The 22,152-nt window shown below is 41.7% G+C and overlaps 1 protein-coding gene across 5 annotated transcripts in view; it reads right to left on the reverse strand.

The window, feature by feature from the left end:
* Positions 1–20,840, reverse strand: part of KIAA1217 (KIAA1217 ortholog) — a 186,298-nt gene extending 165,458 nt beyond the window's left edge. For all 5 annotated transcript variants that reach the window (XM_086742161.1, XM_086742157.1, XM_086742158.1 and 2 more), the window contains exons 1-2: positions 20,719–20,840; positions 15,395–15,681 (exon numbers count right to left, since the gene is read on the reverse strand). In XM_086742161.1, the coding sequence (XP_086598287.1) occupies positions 15,395–15,681; positions 20,719–20,788 (357 nt within the window). In that variant the 5' untranslated portion in view covers positions 20,789–20,840. The remainder of the gene's footprint in view (positions 1–15,394; positions 15,682–20,718) is intronic.
* Positions 20,841–22,152: the final 1,312 nt, after the last annotated feature.

Raw genomic sequence — 22,152 nt, forward strand, 5'->3', positions numbered from 1 at the left:
TGTGGCAGCCTGTAACGCAGGACGGAAGACAAACAAATACCCTGCGAAAGAAAGAAAAAGCAACACAACTGCATCATGGTTTGCTTGCCTTTTGTTTATCTAATACTGCGGCTGAACAAAACTCTGAGAAGTTTCTTGGCCTGTGAAACAATATCTGCAAATCTTCAAACAATGAGCCTGTTCTTAACGGTTGGATTAATTCAAATTGTATAAAACTGCTTAGATTAAGACTGCACTGCTTTCATGTGAAGTAGCAGAGTAATGTGTCAGAGAAACAAATACAGGTTTTGTCCTGTTGACTCAGACTGCTAATTATGAAAAAGGGGAAAGTCCCTGTTACACGGCCTGTGCTCTTATCCCTTATCCTTTCTGACTGGCACAACCTGGCAGGAAAAAAAATAACCCTACTGATAAGAAGGAATATCTCCCTCTCTTTTAAGTGAAGGTACAGTAGCTGCTCTCCTTCAAGTCAAACAGAGCTCGCAGTACAGTATTTATTTAAGACATTTTCCAATATGATGAATTATTAACTCATTTCGATTGCGGTTTTGGATTAGACTGAGCAAAAGAAGTACAACTCCCACAGTGTCTCCAGATCTCAGCATCACTTTTCTTTTAATCAGTGCACTTTGGACTCACAGAAGCAAATTGCCATCATATTATCAGTCAAAAAGTACTGATGAAAAACAGCAGTTGTATTAACAATTTAATCAGATGCTTCTGAAATCATGTACAATGAATAACAGCTAAACCAAACATCCAGCTGGGATGGTGAGGTCAGTTTGATGTTTGTATATTCATGTTTATTGAGATCTTCCAATAGGAAGAGCTTGGTTAGTAGACACCATCTGCCTCGTCACATATGTACATGGAGCTTTTAGGAACAGGGGGGAAAAAGGGCGCCTTTACTACACTGCTGATAACCAGCTTCACTTCCATGGGGGATATTTGAGCATCATGCCTAACTTGTGTCTCAAGCAGGGGCTTAGATGAGAAACAACTGGCTGATCCTCCTCTTAGCTGAGAACAAAGTGACAGGAGAGATAAGAGATATCACATGGGTTGTGGGGCTGGGCAGATTTGATCTTTGCAATACTTCTCAGTGTCTGAAATTTCAAATGGTCAAATAACAGAGCTATGGGTATGACTGCTTACCTGTCTCAGTTATTAACACAAAAATTGGAAATTCTCCCTTTATTTGTGAACCAAGGCAGTCTAGTCATGTAAAAGACAAACTATGTGGTTTTTTTTTTTTTAATATAGTATCACAATACACTGGTAAACCAGCAGTCTGTGGCAGTCATTAGTTTTCAAAAGGATTTGAATGGTTCTGCTCTTACGTGCAACACCCAACATACCTAGAACTGACTCAACGTGTGCTGCTGCCACACTTGCCATCAGAAAAGGCTCCTACACTACTAGCCTCAGATTTAAAATACAAAACATTTTCCATGGCTAATCAAGGCTTTTCTTCCCCACATAACTCTTACTCAACTTTCCCTCCCTCTTATATTTCAGATAAAATAACTTAAATCTGCCTATCGCAACAGGGCGCTGCCAGACTCGGCTACTTTGCTAAAGCTGGGTGAACAAATGCAGGTGATTTTGTGAGCTGGCAGAGATGCCAGTAGGAAATCAGGCTGGCTGTACTAGTGAAATGAGCAGTCAAATGATACGTAAGCTTATGTTTACAAACGCCCCTATATTGAGGTAAGTAAAACTAGCTCATCACTCTCATCTCCACTGAAACTACTTGAAGGCAGAGTGAACATTTTGAAACGATGACTGTATTTTAAAAGACCTCTGAAAGGTCACAGAACCCAGACATTCAAGAAAGTTTTCAAACCACAGGGAAGATAAGCCACAAACAAAGCGGCAATGGCTAGACAAACCTCACTTGAAAGGCTTGATAACTTTTGTCTGGCTGCTTTTTTCAGAGGAAGTTAGAAGTCAGAAAAGCTGTTCTGCTCTCAAAATCTAATAGCATGATACTAATTTTTTTTTAAAAAAGAGAAAGACAACGACAAAAGCCTAGACATTTTGGCAGTATCCAAGGAGTCTGACAAGCAGCAGCAGAAAGCACAGATCAAAAGAACACATAGATTCCTTTATTGTAGAAAATACCTGGAATTCCGTGTTTATCTTACCATAATAAGCTACTGAATGGTTATCTAAGCTGCTCGTTTTGCCAGGTGACTCAATACATCTGTAGGTTTTACCTCACATGAATTTTAGTCTGGTGTGTTTAAAATGCTACACAGCAAGTAAATCTAAAGGTTATACATCTTCTAAGGAAAAACAGTCTTCACAGAGAACAATCACCTTCAACAGAAAATCTTTTTGGTATCAATTCAGAATTATTTGCCCCAGTTTCTACAACAAAAATCATATAGCTGTGATATATCACAAAAAGCCCAACTCCTCCTCTTTCTAGTAATACATTGCTAATAGGTATTGTGAGAAATCCACAAAAGTACATTAAAAAAACCCCAACTCAACATGAGAACGATCTCGCAAGTACCTGTTTGAATACTTGTGAACTTTTTATTTCCTCAGTTCTCCTTTAATAAACCATTAAAAATTTCCCCAAATTCCAAGCTGCCTCTGCCTGTATAACACAGTCACAAAGAAATCTGTGTAACATATTATAAGTGGAACTATTCTTGGCAAAATAAGATCTCCGAGACAGGTTTAAGTCATGCAGAAAAAAGACTGAACTTGTGAGTTCACAGTTTCTTTAAAACAAAGCAATAGCTGCTGTCACAGCATGAGGAAAAAAGATATCTCAAACCCAAAACATTACAGCAGAAGTAAGACAAGACATGGTAAAAAAAAAGTAGCTCACTCATTTTGACTGTCCAAGTATCTTCGGAGTAGAAGTCTACTGTTTTATAACCCCTTTAATTCAGAAGAGGCCCACAAAGTAGCAGTTACTCCAGAGTCCTAGAAGACTTCCAATCAATAGATTAAACCTTATGTATAAACACTCTCTATAACTAGAGAAGAAAGCATCTCAGTTTTTGGACAGCATAAGACAAATTCTGAAGCCATGAGATTAAATCAAATTGCATTTTAACACGGTTCAAAGGAAGCCTTTCTTCCATAGACTGTCAGTCTCCCTCTCGAAAATGCCCACTGACTGCTCCAGTAACCTACAATTTTTTTGTGCCCTTCAAAATCAACCTAGAAACATGTATAGACAATAGAATAATAATAATGAACACTTGAGGACATTCCTTCTTACAGGGAGCAGTCTTTGAAAAAAAATTATCTATCCAAAAGCTTCCATTAACTCTTACACAAGCCTCACGGGTGAAAGCCCTGGCTCTTTGTCAGAGCTGTACCTGGCTGGCAGAAGAGGCACCAGAGGAGCAGCAAAGAGCTGAGAGGCTCCTTTTTCTTCTTGGCTGTGCCACAGGAGCACCAGTAGCTACCTCCTCCTCAAAATCCATCCCCTCGGCAGCAGACTGCTGCCAGCACAGAGCAACAGAAGCAGGAGCAGCATGAATCCCCCTTCCTTCCAGTGCAGACTTTCTATAGGTGTGCGCATGCAGCAGAGCCTCATCTGATGTGAAATTTTGTTACACATCCGGGTGTATTAATGACTCATATATAAAAAAATACTGGTTTCTCTTGGTTGCATGCTTGCATACGGGTGGGGATTGAACAAACACACATATGCACATGAGCTAGAACTACCCTTTTGTGACAGGATTAATACCCGAGACCAGGAGGTCACGACTCAGCAATGAAAAAAGAAGGTAAAACATGCACAGCAAAAAGACATACGCAAAAAGCGCCATCAAGGTAATACAAATGCTTAATGCTATGGTGAAATCTTTTGTGGAAGTAAGCTACAGCAACAACCAAGTATCACACATGACCTCTGCAATGGTCCTGTGTTACTGAAAGCTATTCACTGGCCTTGGGAAGAAACCCGATTCCTACTCGCAGTAGGGTCCCAGGCTCAGTATGGGATTAACCCAGTTGTTCAGGACGGGATTAGAAAACTGTGACTGGGAGCCCAGCCTTCGCAGCAGTGCCCATCAGCTGCCTGGTGCGAGGGAGCCACTGGAGCGTGGCATGCCAGGGAACAGCAGGTGCCTGAGGACCTGCCCACGCGGGAAGGCGCCTGCCACAGCGTCCGGTGCGGAAAACTCTGGGTAAAAATAAAATAGAAGGGAAGTACACATGAGCCAGAAATTAAATGCTTGTATCTGATACCAGAGGAAGAGCACTTGGATCAGACAACCTGCTAGGGGTCTGGGCCAGCTGTACTCCGGTCAGCAGGAACATTTTTGTTTGACATCAATACCAGCACCATGAGGGCCAAGAAAAACATTCTGTGATCTGCACCTCCTCACTCCACCCCACCCTTCTGCGATGTTCAGAAGGGAGAAGTTCCCACTGATTTCCAGAAACCTTCTGATGATGTTTCTATCAGATGTTTTAATTTAAATCCTCCAGTGACAGACACCATCGTAATTGCCTGTGGTAAAACAGAGAGAGTCCCCGGGCTGCGTAGTGCAGAAATCCTTCTCGCCCCGCTCGCCCGCACAGGAGCATGCTAGGGGCAGAATGCTCCATCCTGCCTGGATCTAGCATTAACCAAAAAGACCGTAGCTAATTTCAACTAATTGAAACAATAGCGATTCTCAGTTAAAAACCCAAAATACTGCCAGCAGTTACTGCCAAATCACCGTACCTGCGATGCCACGCTGATTCCCGTCTGAGAACAGAGGAATATCAAATCCCTGCATAATAGATGTTGACATAATGTTGTCTTTTTAATGCAAAGCTATTTAGTGATTTCAACATGAAATAGCTTTTTTTAAAAAAAATAAAGAATGCACGATATGGATAATAAAAGAGTGAAATTAGCACACATCTGCAAGGTTTTGGAGCGTTTTTTTTTTTAAAGACTTCTATGGAAAAATATAACCTACATCAATAATTTACTAAAATGATCTTGTCTGTTTAAAAAAAAAAAAAAAAAAAGGAAATCATACAGTTTATTAAGATCTATAGGAAATTGTATAAATGTCCTAGCTTTTCAGGCACACATTTTTAATTGAAGTGTACATATTACATGTATAGATTTAAATTCTTTTTGTATATTATGCTAAATAATTCTTCTTCCTTCCAAACAACACTTACTGTTATTTAAATCAACCAATCAATGTAATTCAATTATTTCTTTATTCAGCCAATGGGAAATAAGTGACATTTCTTCTTACTTATTCTAATCAAAGTCAAATATTTGTTCCTTCTGTGAGCAATTTATTACTAATTACAACAGTCTGATGTATGGTATTTTGTGTTACTAAAAATAGAGCTACAAATGCACAAATGCAGCTAAATTTATGTTTTCAAAGCACAGTGAAAGAAAGCTCATATACAGACACTGACAGCAGGTCTGTTTCCAGACTTTAGACACCCACATACCCACAAAATAGGTGCAAATTCGAAAAGCCTCTGCTTATTCATCTGGCAGTAAGTGTATCTGGAAATGAATGCATCATTAAAATTTAAAATCAGACTCAACTTCTTTCAAATACAAAAAAACATTTTAACTCTTTGGTTTGTCACTGTTTACTTCTTCCAAGGAGGGAGGAAGGCAGCAAGAGGAAGACAGATGTCTCCCTCTAGACTTTGATTGAAATTCAATTACAATTAGTTTTTCTATTTTGAATTAAATCAATGCAAGAGCATGGAGACACTCTATTTAATGTATAGCTAAGAAATGTAAACCCCTTAAAGGCTGAAATATTCTTAAAACTTAGTTGAGTTTTGGAATTTACAGTCATGAGACATTAACACAGTCAAGAATTTAGCAATCCAAACAGAACTGGACGTTCATGCAGGCATCAAGAAGATCTGGTTTTACAACCAACAAGAACATAATTTTGGAAGATAAAATAAATCCCAAGATGTGGGACAAAGCAATCTGCAACTACTAAAGACCAGAGTATACATGATGTGTGTAGCCGATTACCCAAGATTCACCTCCTGAGAGGTTGTTAGACCCTCGTTAAGAAACCATGGTAGAAACCATGGTGAAAAATATATTACTAGCCTTCCTGGATTTCAGATATAACCTAAGAGAATAGCTTGTCTATTCCTTTCTTTAACAACTAATTTGGATTTTAGGTTAATTTTTTTTTTAAGTGAAGTGCACCTATTTCAGTGTACTAATCAGCCAGTGAAAACCTTTCCTAAACTTAAACAATTGTCAATGCTCAGTGTTTACTAAGGCAGAAATCTCCTAGTGAATGAATGGAATCACTGCAATCCACAACACAAGAGACCACACAAAATGCAGCAGTACCAAAGGTACTAATTAACCAAAATGTCCCTGCATTGGCTTGATGTGTCAAGACGAAAAACTTCATACCATCAGATTCTCAATTTACCGAACTGCACGATTACTATACTGGGTGAATGTTGAAATCGCACACCTCAGCGGCTGCTGTCAGAGTCACAGGTGTTGGCTGCAGCTTTAACAGCAGCACTGTTTCTCCTGGTGTACTCAACTCGTTTGAAGAGCAAGGAAATTGGACTATATGTTCATAAAAGATTTGCTTGCCTTATTTACTCTTGTTCTGTTACTTGAGCCCAGAAAGGAGATTTAAATCCTGGGGATTATGGTTAAACCAAGCCAGCTAATCAGGTGACTTCGGTGTAATCTGCCTTTGTTAGAAAATCAACTGAAAAATGCTGTAATGCAGCAGCAATGGTCCAGAGGTGCATTTACTTTGCTAATGACTGACATAAATATGTGCTCCTCTCCCAACTGACAAAGTGCAAAGTGCACAAAAATGTTCCCAGTGGGAAGCTAACAGGACTATTCAGCTGCAAAGAGACCAACCAAAGCACATTCCAACCATTTGCAGGGAAATGATCTTGAGACACAGAAAATATTCATAAACATTGAGGCTAATCACAGGCCACAGAAGGAACCCCTGACTGATGACAAGGGAAGCTATGCTGTAACCTCAGCTCTACCACCAGCATGGTCTGTTGCCCTCAGCTGTCACCTTCGCCTATCTGCAATTCTCCTCATTTACCAAATAAGTGGCCCAGCACTACAGATGAGAGAGAAAGCCTGCCTGAAAACAGCATACCCAAAGTTGTCTGTAGACCAGGGCCACATTTTCTCTTCTGTCACAAACTTCTTGTGCTCTCCTAAGCAAATAAGGGGCTTGAAATGAACTTTGGGGTCACTGAGAAGCCCCACCTAGAATGGTGCTCTGAGGACACCTCCCCTGCTGTTCACCCGTGAGCTGAGCATGAAGCACAGCAATCTGAGGCACTTTGGTTTAAAAGGAGAGTTGGCAGAGGAAGGCATCCTTCATAGATGAATCTACTTCTGCAGGAAATGTAAAGCAGGAGGGGAAGATCTGGCTTTTGGATTGCCTGAGCCTGAAGGATGTTCAACAGCCACGTCTCCATCTCTGGGCAGAGGACCTTGGTAACCAGGCTACAGCAACATGGGGCTGAGGCTCCTGAAACTCTGTTGCTGAGAAGAAAGGAGCACAAGGTCCTCATGATCAGGGAGAGCGTGAAGAGAGGAGCTCAATTCTGCCGTCCCGTGATGAGGTTCATTCAGCGGCCAGCCTGAGGGCCTAACCACAAGGCTATGGAGGCCAAACCTTCTAATGCATCATTGCCCAGTAGCTCAGCTTCAAAAGGGGAAAATGTAAGGTTTGCCTATCCCAAAGACCTCCAAGCATCCCCAGAGGAAGGAGGGCATCAGGCACAGGTTCAGAGGACACAGGAAGTGCCTCTGCCATGGGGGTGGTCACTGCCAGGCCACTGTGCAGGACGCAAGCTTCCCCTCCACCACTGCTGAACCCACCCAGCAAACGAGGCCTTGCTCATTGCTTCTGTGCAGTTTTTGGTAGTCATCTACAGAAGCAACACAAAAAGCACCAGGACTAAACTGAGTATGTGCAAAAACACATCTATAAATGCCTCAGGATATTTTTCGCCAGAAAAGCTTGAGTTTCTGAAACCTAAGGAATCTCAGGTGCCTACAGTAACTGGGGGAGGTTTCCATGGGCAACTCCCTTGAATGCAGCTGCCTGAACTCTGCTTTAAGGGATAACAAAGTCCTAGATTCTCTATTGGATCTAACCATAAGTACAGAAACCAGATTACTGCAGGCATTTATTCAGGCAGCTGAATATAAAGCATTCTAAAAATACTTTTCTTCGTCAGAAAATTAGGCTAAAAAAACACACATACAAAACACACATGAAAAAAGGTTAAGGATATAACAACTACCTGGGACTTCTGAGTTACAAACAATACACGCTATTGAAAATGCAGAGGCGTTGCCAGAGAAGAAAAGTTACTAATCCTGTTGGAGCAAAGTAACTCCACTGATGTATGGTTTGCATGGGGGAGGGAAGGAAAAAGAAAAGGAATTGCTTTATTAGCCTTTTTGTAGCTTGGTTTTGTTTGCTTTTTCAAAATAACAGCTTTTAAAAATTACTTTTAACTGATAGATATAAATGAAGAAATTTACGTTTATCAAAGCACATATTATCACTCTAGTTAAACTCCACTTACTTCCAGAGATACCTTAGGGCTACTAGTTTAATATGTACTTTAGTATGTTGCCTTACTTTTTTAAAGTAAAGAGTAAAATTGAAAGACTTTCCACTGAGACATTCTGCTAGGAATATTCTTCTTCCTCAACATTTTCACTGACAGTCAGTAGAAAGTAAATCCACCTTACTTTCCTAATGAACTAGCTCTTTGTTCATTTATCTATCAAGCTATTTATAAATATCTCACAATCATGGCATTATCTGGGGACTAAGGAGCATGTTTCAACTCAAAACAAATGGACATGTCACCTCATGTCCTTCCACAAACAAAAGCTAAGGACTCCAATTCCAGCAGAGATTTAAGCCTGTAATCATGTTTCACATGCTCCATTTCATAGCTTTCCTTAGGTGCTTTTAACAATGCGAAACAAGAGCAGTTGCCCTTAACATACAGCAGCACTGGAAAGCAATAAATTATTGTACCAGATAGAATTATTGTACCAGTAGTACCTGAGACAGGGGACACGTGTGGATGCTGCAGAGGGTCCCCCCTTCCCAAATGTGCACTGTGCTCCGTTGGGCTCACAAAGACCATTCAGGGAGGAGGGGGAACCGCCGGCTCATTTGGGCTGGGAGGTAGCACCCACCGGTGGAGAGGAGGCAGGAACTCACAGAAGTCTCCTGAAACAACTTCTGAAACTTTTTTTTCCCTGAACAAATACCTACAGCCTGTGCCAGCACAACAGCAAGTTCTAGCTGTATGACATTGACCTCTCAGATAAAAACAGGCATTTTTTTGATGACACATTATATACAGCAGTACGTGAACCAAGCAGTAATACAATAAAATAGGTTTTGTCAACTAGAAAAATCTGCAGCAACATATATCCAGATTAAAATCACACTCTTTACAGACACTCTGTACATTTTAAAATCAAATGTAATTTTTTAACTCTGGTTTTTAACTGGTACAGACCAGAAAAGTATTCCCACAACACTAACACTGAATCAATTTCTCTCTACCCAATTCCATGGCATCAATCAGCGACAGTGTAATGAATGTAAAATATAGTAGTTCATTTGACACATTGGAATTTGTACATATTCTAGTAACAAATAATTAACACTCAGACTTTGGGAGAAAGGTTAAATTGAAATTAATTCTATAATATTGCCATTATTGGCATAGTTTCAAGACATAACTAGGACTGTAAAAGCAAAAGAGCTGTGACCAAAAAAGTTAGTGACTTCTTCGCTTTGTACTCCTTTCAAATCCATCCACTTTAATAATCAATATATGTTAAAAAAAAAAAAATATTTAACCTTGCTTGATCAAGCAAGGCAGAACATCAGAAATCCTTTACACTCTGTTTTTTCACCTGGAATTAGATAACGTGCTTACCGTATTCTACAGCCTCCTCATTCTCTAAATCCCACCAAAGATTTACACTGAACTGAAGTTTCTCTCAAGTTTACATTTCTCAGGTGTCTTTAGGCAGAACCACGATTTTTCTCCTCTCACATTTTTAAGCTCAGCCATTAACGACTGCAAGCCCCCACCCCTTCCCACCTACATCTAACCCCTCTCAAACCGAGCTACCTGAACCAACTAAACTTTGCAGCCCTAAACCTGCTTCCCCTTACCCTCTCACAGCAGTGCCAGAGGGGGGGCTGCCCCTCACCTGCTGATCTTTACCTCATCTCTCGTGATTCATGGAAGCACAAAAGTGGGTGCAGCCAAGAACCCAGAGATTTTACTGCCTCTCCAGAGGGACGGAAAATATCCCCTTTTGTTTATACCTAAAACCGAAAAGTCCCAATAGCATTTCTGCTGCTGGACTTCTACCTCTAAATATGTTCACCCTTCACTAACGTACTTTTACCGAAGAAAAAAAAAATCTATTAAGAAATGCCCCAGCATTTCCCTGTGATATCAAAGCATAAACGCAAAGCCTGTTTAACCAACTGATACTATAATCCATTAAAAATTAAAGCCTCAGTATGTTTGCAGGTATCAAATACTGGAATAAACGCTGTTGTAATTCTAGGGTTCTATTTTAACAGTTAAAGGAGAGACATCTGGCAATAATCTACAAATAAATACAGTGTCTCAATTCTTAGTTTCTCCTCCAAAACACTACCTAGGACATTTTTGCAGCATGATTCATATAATCAACATAATACATTACAATGCCTTTCAAATAATTCAGAATTCTCAGTTCATTCAATAAAGAACTCATTTTCAAAAGAGAAAAGGGAACACGCCATGCAGAAAACTTGCTTTATTGACACAGCCCTGCTGCCAGGAGGAACAACGCGGTGAAGCAAACTCCGTGATTTCAAAAGCTTTTTTTTTAAGCAAGTGCAGAGAGAGAAAGAGGCTTATTTACCGAAATGTGAGATTCCACAGGTGAGGCCAGAGACGATCTGAAATTCTCTTCCTTTAGTTCCAAAAGTTTTTGTTCATGATGAAGCCTGTAATAATCCTTTCAAGCTGCCAGGTAAAACGCACGCCATATCTCAGCCGTATTTTCTTTCACCCTTTTGCAGCGTAACTTTGTTATTTGCATAAACCTTCGTTCTGGCCTATGGGACTTTTTGAACATCTACATGTTAGATTAGCTGTCTTGACATGCTCTATCAAGCATGACATCACCCATCTCCATGGTGACCTCAACCACACCTGCCCAGATGCCAGAGTTACCTGTCATGTTCAGACCTCACTGAACACAACAAAAAAAAAACCTCAACCACCATTTTCTAGGTACTCAGGCTTGCACAGGCACCAGAAGAGTTTTTGGGGTTTTTTTTAAGTTGATGGAAATCTAATTTCGTTTGCCAATAAATTTATTCTTCACAGAGCACTGGCTGAAAGGCTAGAGCTGTTCCCGACCCTTCCACATCTCCCAGTGTATTTCCTAGTCAAACAACAACAAAAGCAAGCTGTGGCAAACATTTCCCAGCTCATTTTCTAGAGGCACGCTCAAAAGTTCGCCCTCTGAAAAACTTCTACACACTCATTTTTGCTCTCTGTCCCTCAGAAAGTTTGTTTTTTTTTTTTAGCGAGGTGACTTGTAAAACAGGTTCACAGCAGGTATTACCCCCCTCCCATGGCCAGGTTAGCATTTTTAACCTCTTAATTGCAAACTCTTTTTCATCCTCGCAGCTGCTGGCCCATCTCTTAACACTTGCTTCTGCTCTTTCCTTCTCTGCCGACCGGAGCCAACCCCACCAAAGCAGTGACCACATCCTGCCAGGAGCTCAGCAGCAGATGATCCACACCATCTCAGACTTTAGAAGGCCAAGATGGTTTTCCTCCTTCCTTTCTCATTTTTCTTTCTAACTTTCCTGGGGATTACATTAGCGCCTTGCTTTCATTAACGCAGACGAAACAGCCTTGGCAGAGGCAACATATTCAGAGCTCTTCCAGAAGCTTGCATTACCTCTAAAGAAAGATTTTGTTCCTTGGCTTTGCACGCTTCCAGGTGGAGGGAGCTCTGGTGCTTGGCTGAGGGGCTGTCTTACCAGGGAACAAACTGCAGCATGAGGGCAAGCAGAGCGTGGGGCACAGAGCTGTGGCCGTGGGCTGCTGCATTCCCCTGCAGGTGTTTTGGGGCACACAAGGCATGGCACCCCTGCGACCCCCAGCTGCTGCAAACTCATGCCCCAGTTCACCAGGAAGACCAGCCCAGCTGCAGGTTTCGCGCCTTGCGGCTGCATCCCAAGGCCCTTGTGCAAATACACACAGCCCCCGTCTCTGTGAGCTTTCCTTCCCAGAAGAAGGTATCGCAAACAGGGCAACCAACCTGTGGGGTGGAGGAGGGATGATCTGTGTGCACAGCTGTGAGGTTTCAGGTCACCACATTAGCTAACCATCAGTAATCCCCGCTGGCATTTTACCTAGCTGCGATTGTACTCCTGATTTGTGGCAGGTTATCAAGAATAGAAACGGGTTCTCAGGAGGCACATCTAGGGAGGGATTTATCTGAATAAACGAAGCCTGGAGGAAACCATTAATACCTAGTAGAAGATATGGACAACATTCAGAGCAGACCTTGCTGGTGGAGGTGATACAGTATGACCTGACAACATCAAACATTTTTTTCCTGATGTTTATTTTCAGCAAACCAGGGGTCAGTTTGCCATACTGAGCTACTGACGGTCAAAACGGACAAGAGAAGAAAGTCCACAAAAAAAGAGACAATTAACCAATCTTGATTTTCTGTCTCATTTTTGTTGGCTATGGATCTGATAGGGTTTAGAGCAACCTGGAGGAAAAATTATATAATATCCAAGGGACGACCTCCTGACTGTAAATATTGGGATGTTTTATATTCCAGCTGCACCATTTGACACAGAGATTAGAAAATGGTGTTGCATTGGCTTCTATCCTTGATAGAAGTGGAAGTTCCCACTATGGATAGAGTTGCCACTTCCCAGATACTGGAGCAGCTGGAGAAGTAAGAAGGGAGGAAAGATAAATTAGAAAATAAATGGTGACATTGTAATTCATGTCTACCCATATTATCTTACAGATTTTGTATGCGATGCATGTACGTTACATACACAGAACTACTACATGTGCAGGGAGTTTGTCTTCTATACCACTGCTACACACATATATATACAAGGGGGGTTAGGGGGGGAACATGTAAACTAAACAGACCCTCTGAAGCAAAATTATATTATGGTCTTATCCACAGAGCAGCTAAGTAAACGTGCATTACAGATACACATATATGGCTATGTACATATATACACATACCCATGTGTGTATCTATACACAGAGATACACATATATACACATATACAAACACACACACACACAAAACACACAGATACATGTGTGTGCAGGCGTATACACAACAGGTGAGAAAAAACCCCTCTGAACTGTAATGCCATGACAATAATAATCTGTCACTTCATCTGATGAGCCAGTCTCTTAATACATTTCAACTAAGCAAATTTCTTATGATCAACTGGTGTAACTTATTTCTGCATGTTTTAATGTGGCTTCTGTTCAGTTTACCTTTTGGGTTTTTTTTTTTTAAGTTATGCTGAATGGATGGATTTTTCAGTCTTTCCCATTCCCAAGAAAGACAGTTTGATCCTCTAATAGTAATTTTTAAGTTACTTGGTTTTAGAATTCACACTCGTTACACACAATACATACGTCTAGTTATCAAAAAATAGAAGCAGGAGACATTCACATGGATTTTACCCTCAATAAATTAGCAAGGATGACACATTTTAAACAAATAGCAGGAACAGTTACTGCATTCCTTCTGTAATTTATTGCCTTCAGAAAAGGCTTCAAATTACAAAATGTGTAGGGCGTAATGCTGTAGGCTGTTCAAACTGGGTTTGCAGTGTCTGCAACACTGGAACTAAATATTTACATGACTCCAAAAGATCTAATCTCTGAATTTCACCCCTCTCCCACCCCCTTTATTTAATTTGTATGCTATCTTTATCCACCACCCAGCACATTCCACACAGTCACTAAAGTTCATGGAAGAGATAACTGGGGAGAAAAAAAAAATTAAAAATCAAGACTTTCAAAGGAAAGGAGGGAAGTTGTTTAGAAATAAGGAATAGAATCACCCTCATTAGAGCTGAAATCTTGCAGCAATTTTAGGTGGATACATATGGATTCTAGGAGTTGTGTTCCGAGGCAGTGCTAGCACCTGGGATCTCTAGAGACCCTATCAAAAAGAAGTTGTACGGGGGAATTACCAAATGACAATCTTTCCAAACCTCTAATAACAGTCTGATCTCCAAAGGTTTGGAAGGCTTCAAAAGAGGCTAGGAATTCAGTTAGAACTCCCACAACATAGTATAATATTTTTGCAATTTGTTTTTACTCCTTACTTACAATTAATTTGCTGTTAGTGCTGAAATACCTATCAAACACTAAGAAAAAACCCTTTTATTAAAGGTTTGCTGTCAATCACTTCTTAAACTGAGAATAATGAATTGCAGATTTTTGAGCCTCAACTCTAAATTCTGCTGGTTGACTGAAAAAAAATGAGTTATGGAATAGAAGGTAGATTTTCTGTAAAGCTGAAGGATTAAACTCCAACATTGCACCCAAAACCAGAGCCCAGAGTTAGGCTGTGAGGAGATCCTTGCACGGCATTCCCTGAATTCAGAAGATTGGCATGACGGTGGCCCCCACCTGCTCTGAGAAATACATCAGTGTGTCATGTCTCCTCTGACCCCACATCTACTGTTCCCTGTTGAAAAGCAATTGCAGGCAGGCGAGAAGCAAACCACCTTAAGGTATGCTGCTGACAGAGCAGCCTGGATGTCAAAACAGCTTGGAGGATGCAGATACCTGTGGATAGGTTTGTTTTGTTTGTATTAAAAGACTCCAAAAAAAAGAAAGTAAATGAAAGGGTAACAGAGCCAGCTAAAGCACACAGACACACTCTACGGATATTTTCTTTTCTCCTGGGCAGCAGTGCCAATACTGAAAGTGTAACAGAAGTTAACAGCTGTTCCATATTTTCCCTTCAGCTGTGAAACGTAGATGGAGAACCATATACTAAGATCAAGAGTCTCACCTTCATCTTTTTCTCCGTGTATATTCTAAAAAAAATGAAAAGCTAGTAAAAAATGTCAGTTTCAACAAACTATTCCAAGGTGATATTGAATAGTTTAATTTTTATTATTGTTTCTTTGAATTTCAAGGCAGCAACTGAACCTCAGCCTATGTAAAAGAAAATACGTTTAATGCTTTGTTACATTCTCACCTTTTGTAATGAGGTAATATTCAATTTTGTAGGAGTTATAAGGACTGTTTAACAAAAAGCAAGATATTAATTTGACTTTCATACCTGATCTCTCAGTCTCTCCTGGTGTCCCATTATTGCCGTAGCATGATGGGGATATTTCTGTTTCAGATGCTCAAGAAAAGCCTCTCTCTTCCTGTCCATTTCCGAGGTTTGCATTCCCAGTATTTCTTTGGAACTGCGAGGGCCACCTACTGTATGTCTTCGAGGGATGTTGCGGGTGGACTTTGAATTAGAAGAAGCGTGACTGTTCGGGGTCGAAAGGAGCTCTCTAGATCGGAGACATTCTGCATCGTCTAGTGATGTTACATGCAAACTGGTTTTTGCCTGGTCTGAAAAAAAAACCCCAAAACCCAAAAATCCAAAATCAGAATATTTTAAGAACTTAATCCCAACATTAATAAGAAAAAGAAAATAATCAATATAAAAGCTAGGTTCATTTAAAAGTCCAGTAGTGTTCCGCATCATTAGGCATACATACGTGGCGTGAAGCAGCCCAGAAATAATCACTTATATAAGCTATGCACAGTACTTATGTACTTTTAACACACATCTGCAGCATTGCCTCCCAGAAAAGTGGACATCATTAAAGTAGATGTTGCTTTTATATCATCTTTACCACTGTGTGACTTGAAAAGAAGATCTGACAGGGCCCTTATTCCTTAACCTTTAAAATCTACAGGATGCTTTCCAGGAGAAGAAATGGGTTTCTTTAATAGGCTCCAGTTCACGTAATGGCCCCGTAACCAGTACCCTTAAGGGTACCAACTGATAAAATTCCTTTGACAAAGCAGATTTGAAATCCTACATCTTTTTTTCAGTGTGTTTTCAACATGCTCTGAAACACCTATGAAATAATAAGAGGGTTTTGGAGGCTTTTTTTCCTGATTTCTGACTGTGGTCTGGTTTTAAATTTCACTGATCTCTCTTGGATTTTATACGTCTCTGGACAGCGGGCTGGAAAATACTACATCACTTTTTCAATAAACCATTTCTTAAGAAAGAGAATAAAAGCAAGTTTTGTGTGATATAAAAAGGAAAAAAAAAACTCAGATAAATTTTACAACTTTAAAATCTACTTTAAGTCCAAAGACCATGACGAGGTTCGTAAAGAGACAGGCAGACACAGAGGGTATGTAAGTGCTGGCTTATCTTCAGGTAACTGTGTAACACGAACCCTCTGGTGCATGAAAAAAGTGTAGTCTGGAGCCTTGTTATCCAATACCTTTGAAAAATCCCTTGCTCCTTTGTCAGTGAAGGAAAAAAAAAAAAAAAAACAAACCAAAATACCAGAAGCATTGAAAAGGCCCGGCCAAGTCTGATGTGGCCTTCCCCATCCAGCCTCAGAGTTCCAGTGAGAGTTAACCCTTTACAGCACCTCCCAAGAGCTGGAAACTCCTTCCTCTACCTGTTTTTAATACATCTCTATTTCTTTCCATCTGACACTTTTTGCCTCGGAGCCCTTTATCCTCCCAGCGACCGTCTTCCCCGCGTGCTGCCATTTATACAGCACTGCTGTTCGGAAACAGGCTCCTACTCCCTTCTTTTTACAGTTCAGTCAGTCAGTTTGACACCCTGCCTGCCACTTGCCTCAGGATTTTATGTTGATGATTTTTCAGCTTTCTGGTGTGCGCTGTCAATTGCCTGCCATGTCCCACGTAACATCAAGCCCTGGTAATAAAGTAAATTCTCTATCGGTGGAGCCGCTGCTGCAGTGATGCCCCACCAATGCACACGGGGAATCAATTCCCTTGCCTTTCACAACAGGGCTGGGCCCTGGAAGGTCCTCAAAGACTGTGCATGTTTCTGTAAGCTCCCTATAATGCTCAAGGACTCCAAAATATCAACAAAACCCTCTCATTCACATCCATGGAAACCTATCCCAAAAGCAGGACCTGACACAGGAGCTCAGATTGCAGGCAGCACTATGCTTTGACGAGCACAGAACCAGGCACTACTTTGGAAACAGGTTTCACACAGAAGTTTTGCTCTCACACAGATTCAAAATGCCATCTCTGATGTTCACAGTACCTTCTAAGACGTTTTTAGAAGCACACTCCTGGATGTGTACACACACACACATTCACACACTCGACTCTTCCAAGCACAACTCAACTGAAAAACATCCAGCCTCACTGACTACTGGAAATTCAGAGCACCGACCTCCAGGTAAGCTCGGCTTGCTTGAGAAAAGTGACAAAAAGAAGAGTTTTGCTTGCAAGAAGTAAGCATGGCTACTCCAGATACGCTTGGTCAAAATAGTTTCTGAAAGCTGTACAGTCCTTTTTACGGATTTTACAGAAAAAAAAAAAGAGGTGTGACGGGGCTGGCTGGAATTTACCATCTTTAATTTGTTCCACCAGGAGCCCAGAAGTTATATCCCTGAGGTTGTTGGAACAAAGGCAGCAGACATAAATAAGGGATTTCCTTGGAGCTCGAGGGAGTCAGCCTGAGCGTGGGTGACTGAGTGCAGCAATTTGGTATAAACCCTTAAAGTATGGTCACAGCAGCAGTTTCCATCACTGAATTGGTGGCAGGCACTTCCTCAAGAAGGCAGGTAAACCTACACTGACAAACAAAACCAAGTGCTCATGAATGTGTGTTTTGGGTCCTAAATCTCTCTCCTGCAAAGCGTTTTCCTCCTCTGCACTTCAGTCATTTCAATAGTTTAAGAAAAAGCGAATTATTGGAATATAAAGAGACATATCAAGTAAAGCATTTTACCGCAATTTGTTATTGGGTGAAACCTTGAGAAGGAATCAAAAATAACATATTTTCCTTATACTATATTAGAAAGATCAACAAATTCTCTTAATTTTTCTTTCATATATTTGGAAAATACTGTATAAATACCAGTGAAAAGAAAGGAATGTAAACTATGCAAACTAATTGCTAGCCTTGCCAGCAAGCTGACCTGGGCATTCAGCACGCTCCCGCAGCGTTACAGCCCACAGCAGCACGTGACTCTTTTTCAAACCGAACACTCTGTTGTGTTTGAATACTGGTCTCTCCTCTAGCAATTGCTGGGAAAAAAAAAAAAAAAAGAAAAAATCTTCCTTGGCCATTTCTTTGGTAGGGACAAGTGATTTTGATGGCAAGGTTGAAAGCTGGGACGGTGAAACCTGCCCTGTGTACCTCCGGGCACATGAGCTCCACAGCTGCTGTGTGGGCCCCAGTGCTACTGGGAGGAGAAACCGAGTGAAGTTTTCTGGATCCTGGAGTTGCTCAATAACAGCGTGGGCAAACTTTCCGTATCTTCCAAGTGAAGATAATAGGCCTAGAAAATCAATCCCCACAGATAACGGCAAAATGTGTGAAGGATCATGTGATGGTTCCCAGAAGAGAGCCAAGAGTAAGGAAAGGATAAATCATGCAAGTATCCTCCTGGAAAAAGGAGTAAAGAGAAGGCAATGGAAAACACAGAGGTGTGAGATAAGCTTGTCTCCCTCTCTCCCTCCCTCATACTCAAAAGCTAAAAGCTGAAGGTCTTTAGGTTCAATAAAGTAGCAAGTCTAGAGGGCAACAAAAAAAGCAAGACTTGCTGATTGACAGGTGAGGGCCTTGGTTACCCAAAGGCTTGGGTAACCCTTACGCTTGAGTTGCTTCTCTGATCTGAAAACAAATTTCAAGATTTCTTAATGTCATCCGTTACTACAGTGGATGTAACTACAGGAAAGGTCCAGGTCTCCAGCCTAGAAGCTGTATGCCTATGGCTATTAGGAACACAATCACGAAGGATTAATTGCTGAGAGCTGGAAATTAAAACAAAAAAAAATAAGTCCTTCAACCGTCCTGGTATACAATTCTTCCAAGTCACACCCTCCACAAAGTCTACAAAGGTCAGGAAAGTCACTGTGCTTCATTACTTTAAATGTTGTGAAGATTTTAATAGTCCTATTTTGCAATCCAGGTGACAGGACAGAACATTTTCAGCATAATTTCAGAAAGCAACAAGTCTGGACCCGACCCACACTATGAAACTGAGCCTTGAGGCAAACCACATTCAACATTTAAAGTTTAAAAAAGAATAGAGTTTTAACAGCGCAAGTCAAAACCACCTCCGTTATATTTATGCTAGCAGTAAATCTGAGATTATCTGGAAGTTTTCTAATTTATTCCAGTGTCTTTACAATTAGCTCTGTTTCCAAGGAGCTTTCAAATGCAACTTTTGGATATGGGCCAGAACTACTAAATTTGGTTATGAACTTCCAGCATTCAAAATTTTGGGGAATCAGAGGATCAGCGTGGTCAGACCTCTGTTTTTCTAGCTCCACGTGTATCTCAGGCAGCTTCATACAACCCATATAGAAGAAATATGTGACTGAAGGGTGATTTTTTTTTTTTGCTATTCAGACACATCCTTTAAGTGAAGATTTCCACCCCACTAAACATAAACATATACAGACACAGATGCATGTGACTTGCACTGCCCAGTATTTTAACTTAAAAAATTATTCAAGAGAGCATCAAGTAGTATAATATCAAGGGTATTTTTTTTCTCCTAAGTTCTTTATACACTATTTTCTGGTATTAAATATTTGTAAACTCGTGTGATTTTTTTTTTTTAAACCGCACGTAGCTGACCACGCGTTGTTTGTTCCACAGAAGCACAGAAACACAACTTTTTCTGAAGTGCCTGCGAGGAATGCGACACACACGCAGCGGGAACGCTCACAGGTGCTCCGCAAACACTGTAACAGGTATCGATTAGGCATGTGTCATGCTACCTCAACGTTATGCTCCACGCGGAACAGCCCACGTAGAACTCACTAGGAATGAGTTTTCCGTTCGCTTTTAGACGGAATATAATGGTGCAAGCGTGACGGTGCGAAGGCACCGCAGCTGACCCGCCGTGAAACCCACGCGTACAACCCGCACGGCTTCGCTCCAGTGCAAACCCAACCGCTGTCACACGCAACCCTGTGACAGCCCGCCGCCAGCCCCCTCTGCTGAAAGGCACCCCGAGGGGAAGAAGAAGAAGAAGAAAGAAAAAAAAAAAAAAAAGCTAAACCTACTTTGGGGGGGGAGAGGAGCGGTATCTCTGCCATAGGTGAGGCGCGGGGAGGATTTAAAGGGGACGCGACATTATTTCTGCCCCCCCCCCCCCCCCCCCCCCCCCCCCCCGCGGGCGGGAGCAGTCCCGTGGGCTGTCACAGCCACGCAGCACGCTCCCCATGGACAGGCAGAAACCGCTCTGAGGGGAAAGTTAAACCTCGCGAAGTCGGAGCACCGGGGAACTCCGCAGCGCCGTTACCACAAGCCAGACAGACGTGCCCGTTTCCCCCACGCAGCCTGCCTCCCGTTACAGAACGCAGCAGCGCGGGGCACGCTGAAATGTAACTCCATCTTTGCCTGACTCCCTTACTTACCCTTCATCTCCCTGCTGTCTGTCGAGCAAGCCGGGCACGGCTCCAGTTTCTGGCTCTCCTCTTCCTCCATTGTCCCTGCCTACCGCCCCGGCTCGCCCCCCTCCAACCGGGAAGCGGCGGCGCCCGGACTGTCCGCGCCGGCCCCGGGGAGGAGGACGGGAATTCTCCTCTCCCGGCTGCCGAATTCCACCCCCCTGCGAAGCGCCCCGCACACGCCCGCGATGCCGGGGTTCCCCCAAAGCCTGGCCCCCCCAGGTGAGGGGCTTTCCCGCAGGCCAGCCCCTAGCCGGCCCGCTTCCCGCCGCCCAGCCTTGGGGAAGGGAACATTTCCAACACGATTACAGGCCCCAGTCTCTGCTGGAATCCGAATCCGTAGCCTTTTAAATCTCTGTCATGGGACAAAAGCCTTTCCACAGAATATTTTTTTTAAAGCTTGTAACCACCGAGCCCACAAACATTCCTGATAAATGCTCCTCTGTCCTTTTTAGCCTCTAGTTTAAAAGTAATTCATTATATAAGCGCTTTGAGGTTTTGTTTTCTGTTGGATTCTTTCAGGCTGCTCAGAGAATGAATTAGGGGAAAAATCAAGATACAGGAATTCAACTTTAGTGAAGCCAATAAAAATGAAGGGTAGCAATATGTAAGCAGGGACTTTGGTTAAGTGGGATTTTGAAGCCTCAGTAGCAAAGCATGTAGAAACATACAACTAATTCTCTTTTGGCAGATCAGAGGTAGGAAGCCTGCATGAGAATCAATAGATCCACCCGGCTGCGAGGCAAAAAAATAATGTGGCTGAGAAGGATGAGATCAAATCCCACAGATTCCACCAGATGCCGTATGTGTTGATTTAGTGGTGAACATCGGACCGCATTAGTCTATCAAAATCATAACGTAGAGCCAGAGATGGTGGAACAAACTGAGGGCTGAGTTACAGTATCAAGACCAGAAAGCTTACCCACGGACAACTTCTGAATTAGGTTAAGAACAAAGCATAACTGAGATATTGATAAAAATATGCAATTTCTCATTTAAATCAACCTCATACTGCAACACCAGATAACAGTTAGTAGTCTGGATGTCTTTTTAAACAGACCTAGCATCATCTGGTCTTCCAAGCTTTCTTCAGCTCTGGCTTCAGTATAACATCAGCTAAATTGCTTGCAATGACCTGTCAACCACCCAGTCTGGACAGGTTAGGAAAACTCCCCTATGTTTCCTTCTACATCTCTATCTGGCAGAAATGTCATCCTGTTTACTTAGATTACTGAATGCAGAAATGTTTTGTGTATATGTAAATTCAACACAGAAGCTCAAGGAGAATCACTCTCTTCCTGCCCCAATCCTCCCCCTTCCAGACAGAAAAACCACTTGAGTAAATAACAATTAACAATTGATAAATGAACAGAACTATTGTTCATTAGATCAGATATACAT

This window comes from Chlamydotis macqueenii, chromosome 2 (genome assembly GCF_036417535.1).
Source record: "Chlamydotis macqueenii isolate bChlMac1 chromosome 2, bChlMac1.mat, whole genome shotgun sequence".
Lineage (NCBI taxonomy): Eukaryota > Metazoa > Chordata > Aves > Otidiformes > Otididae > Chlamydotis > Chlamydotis macqueenii.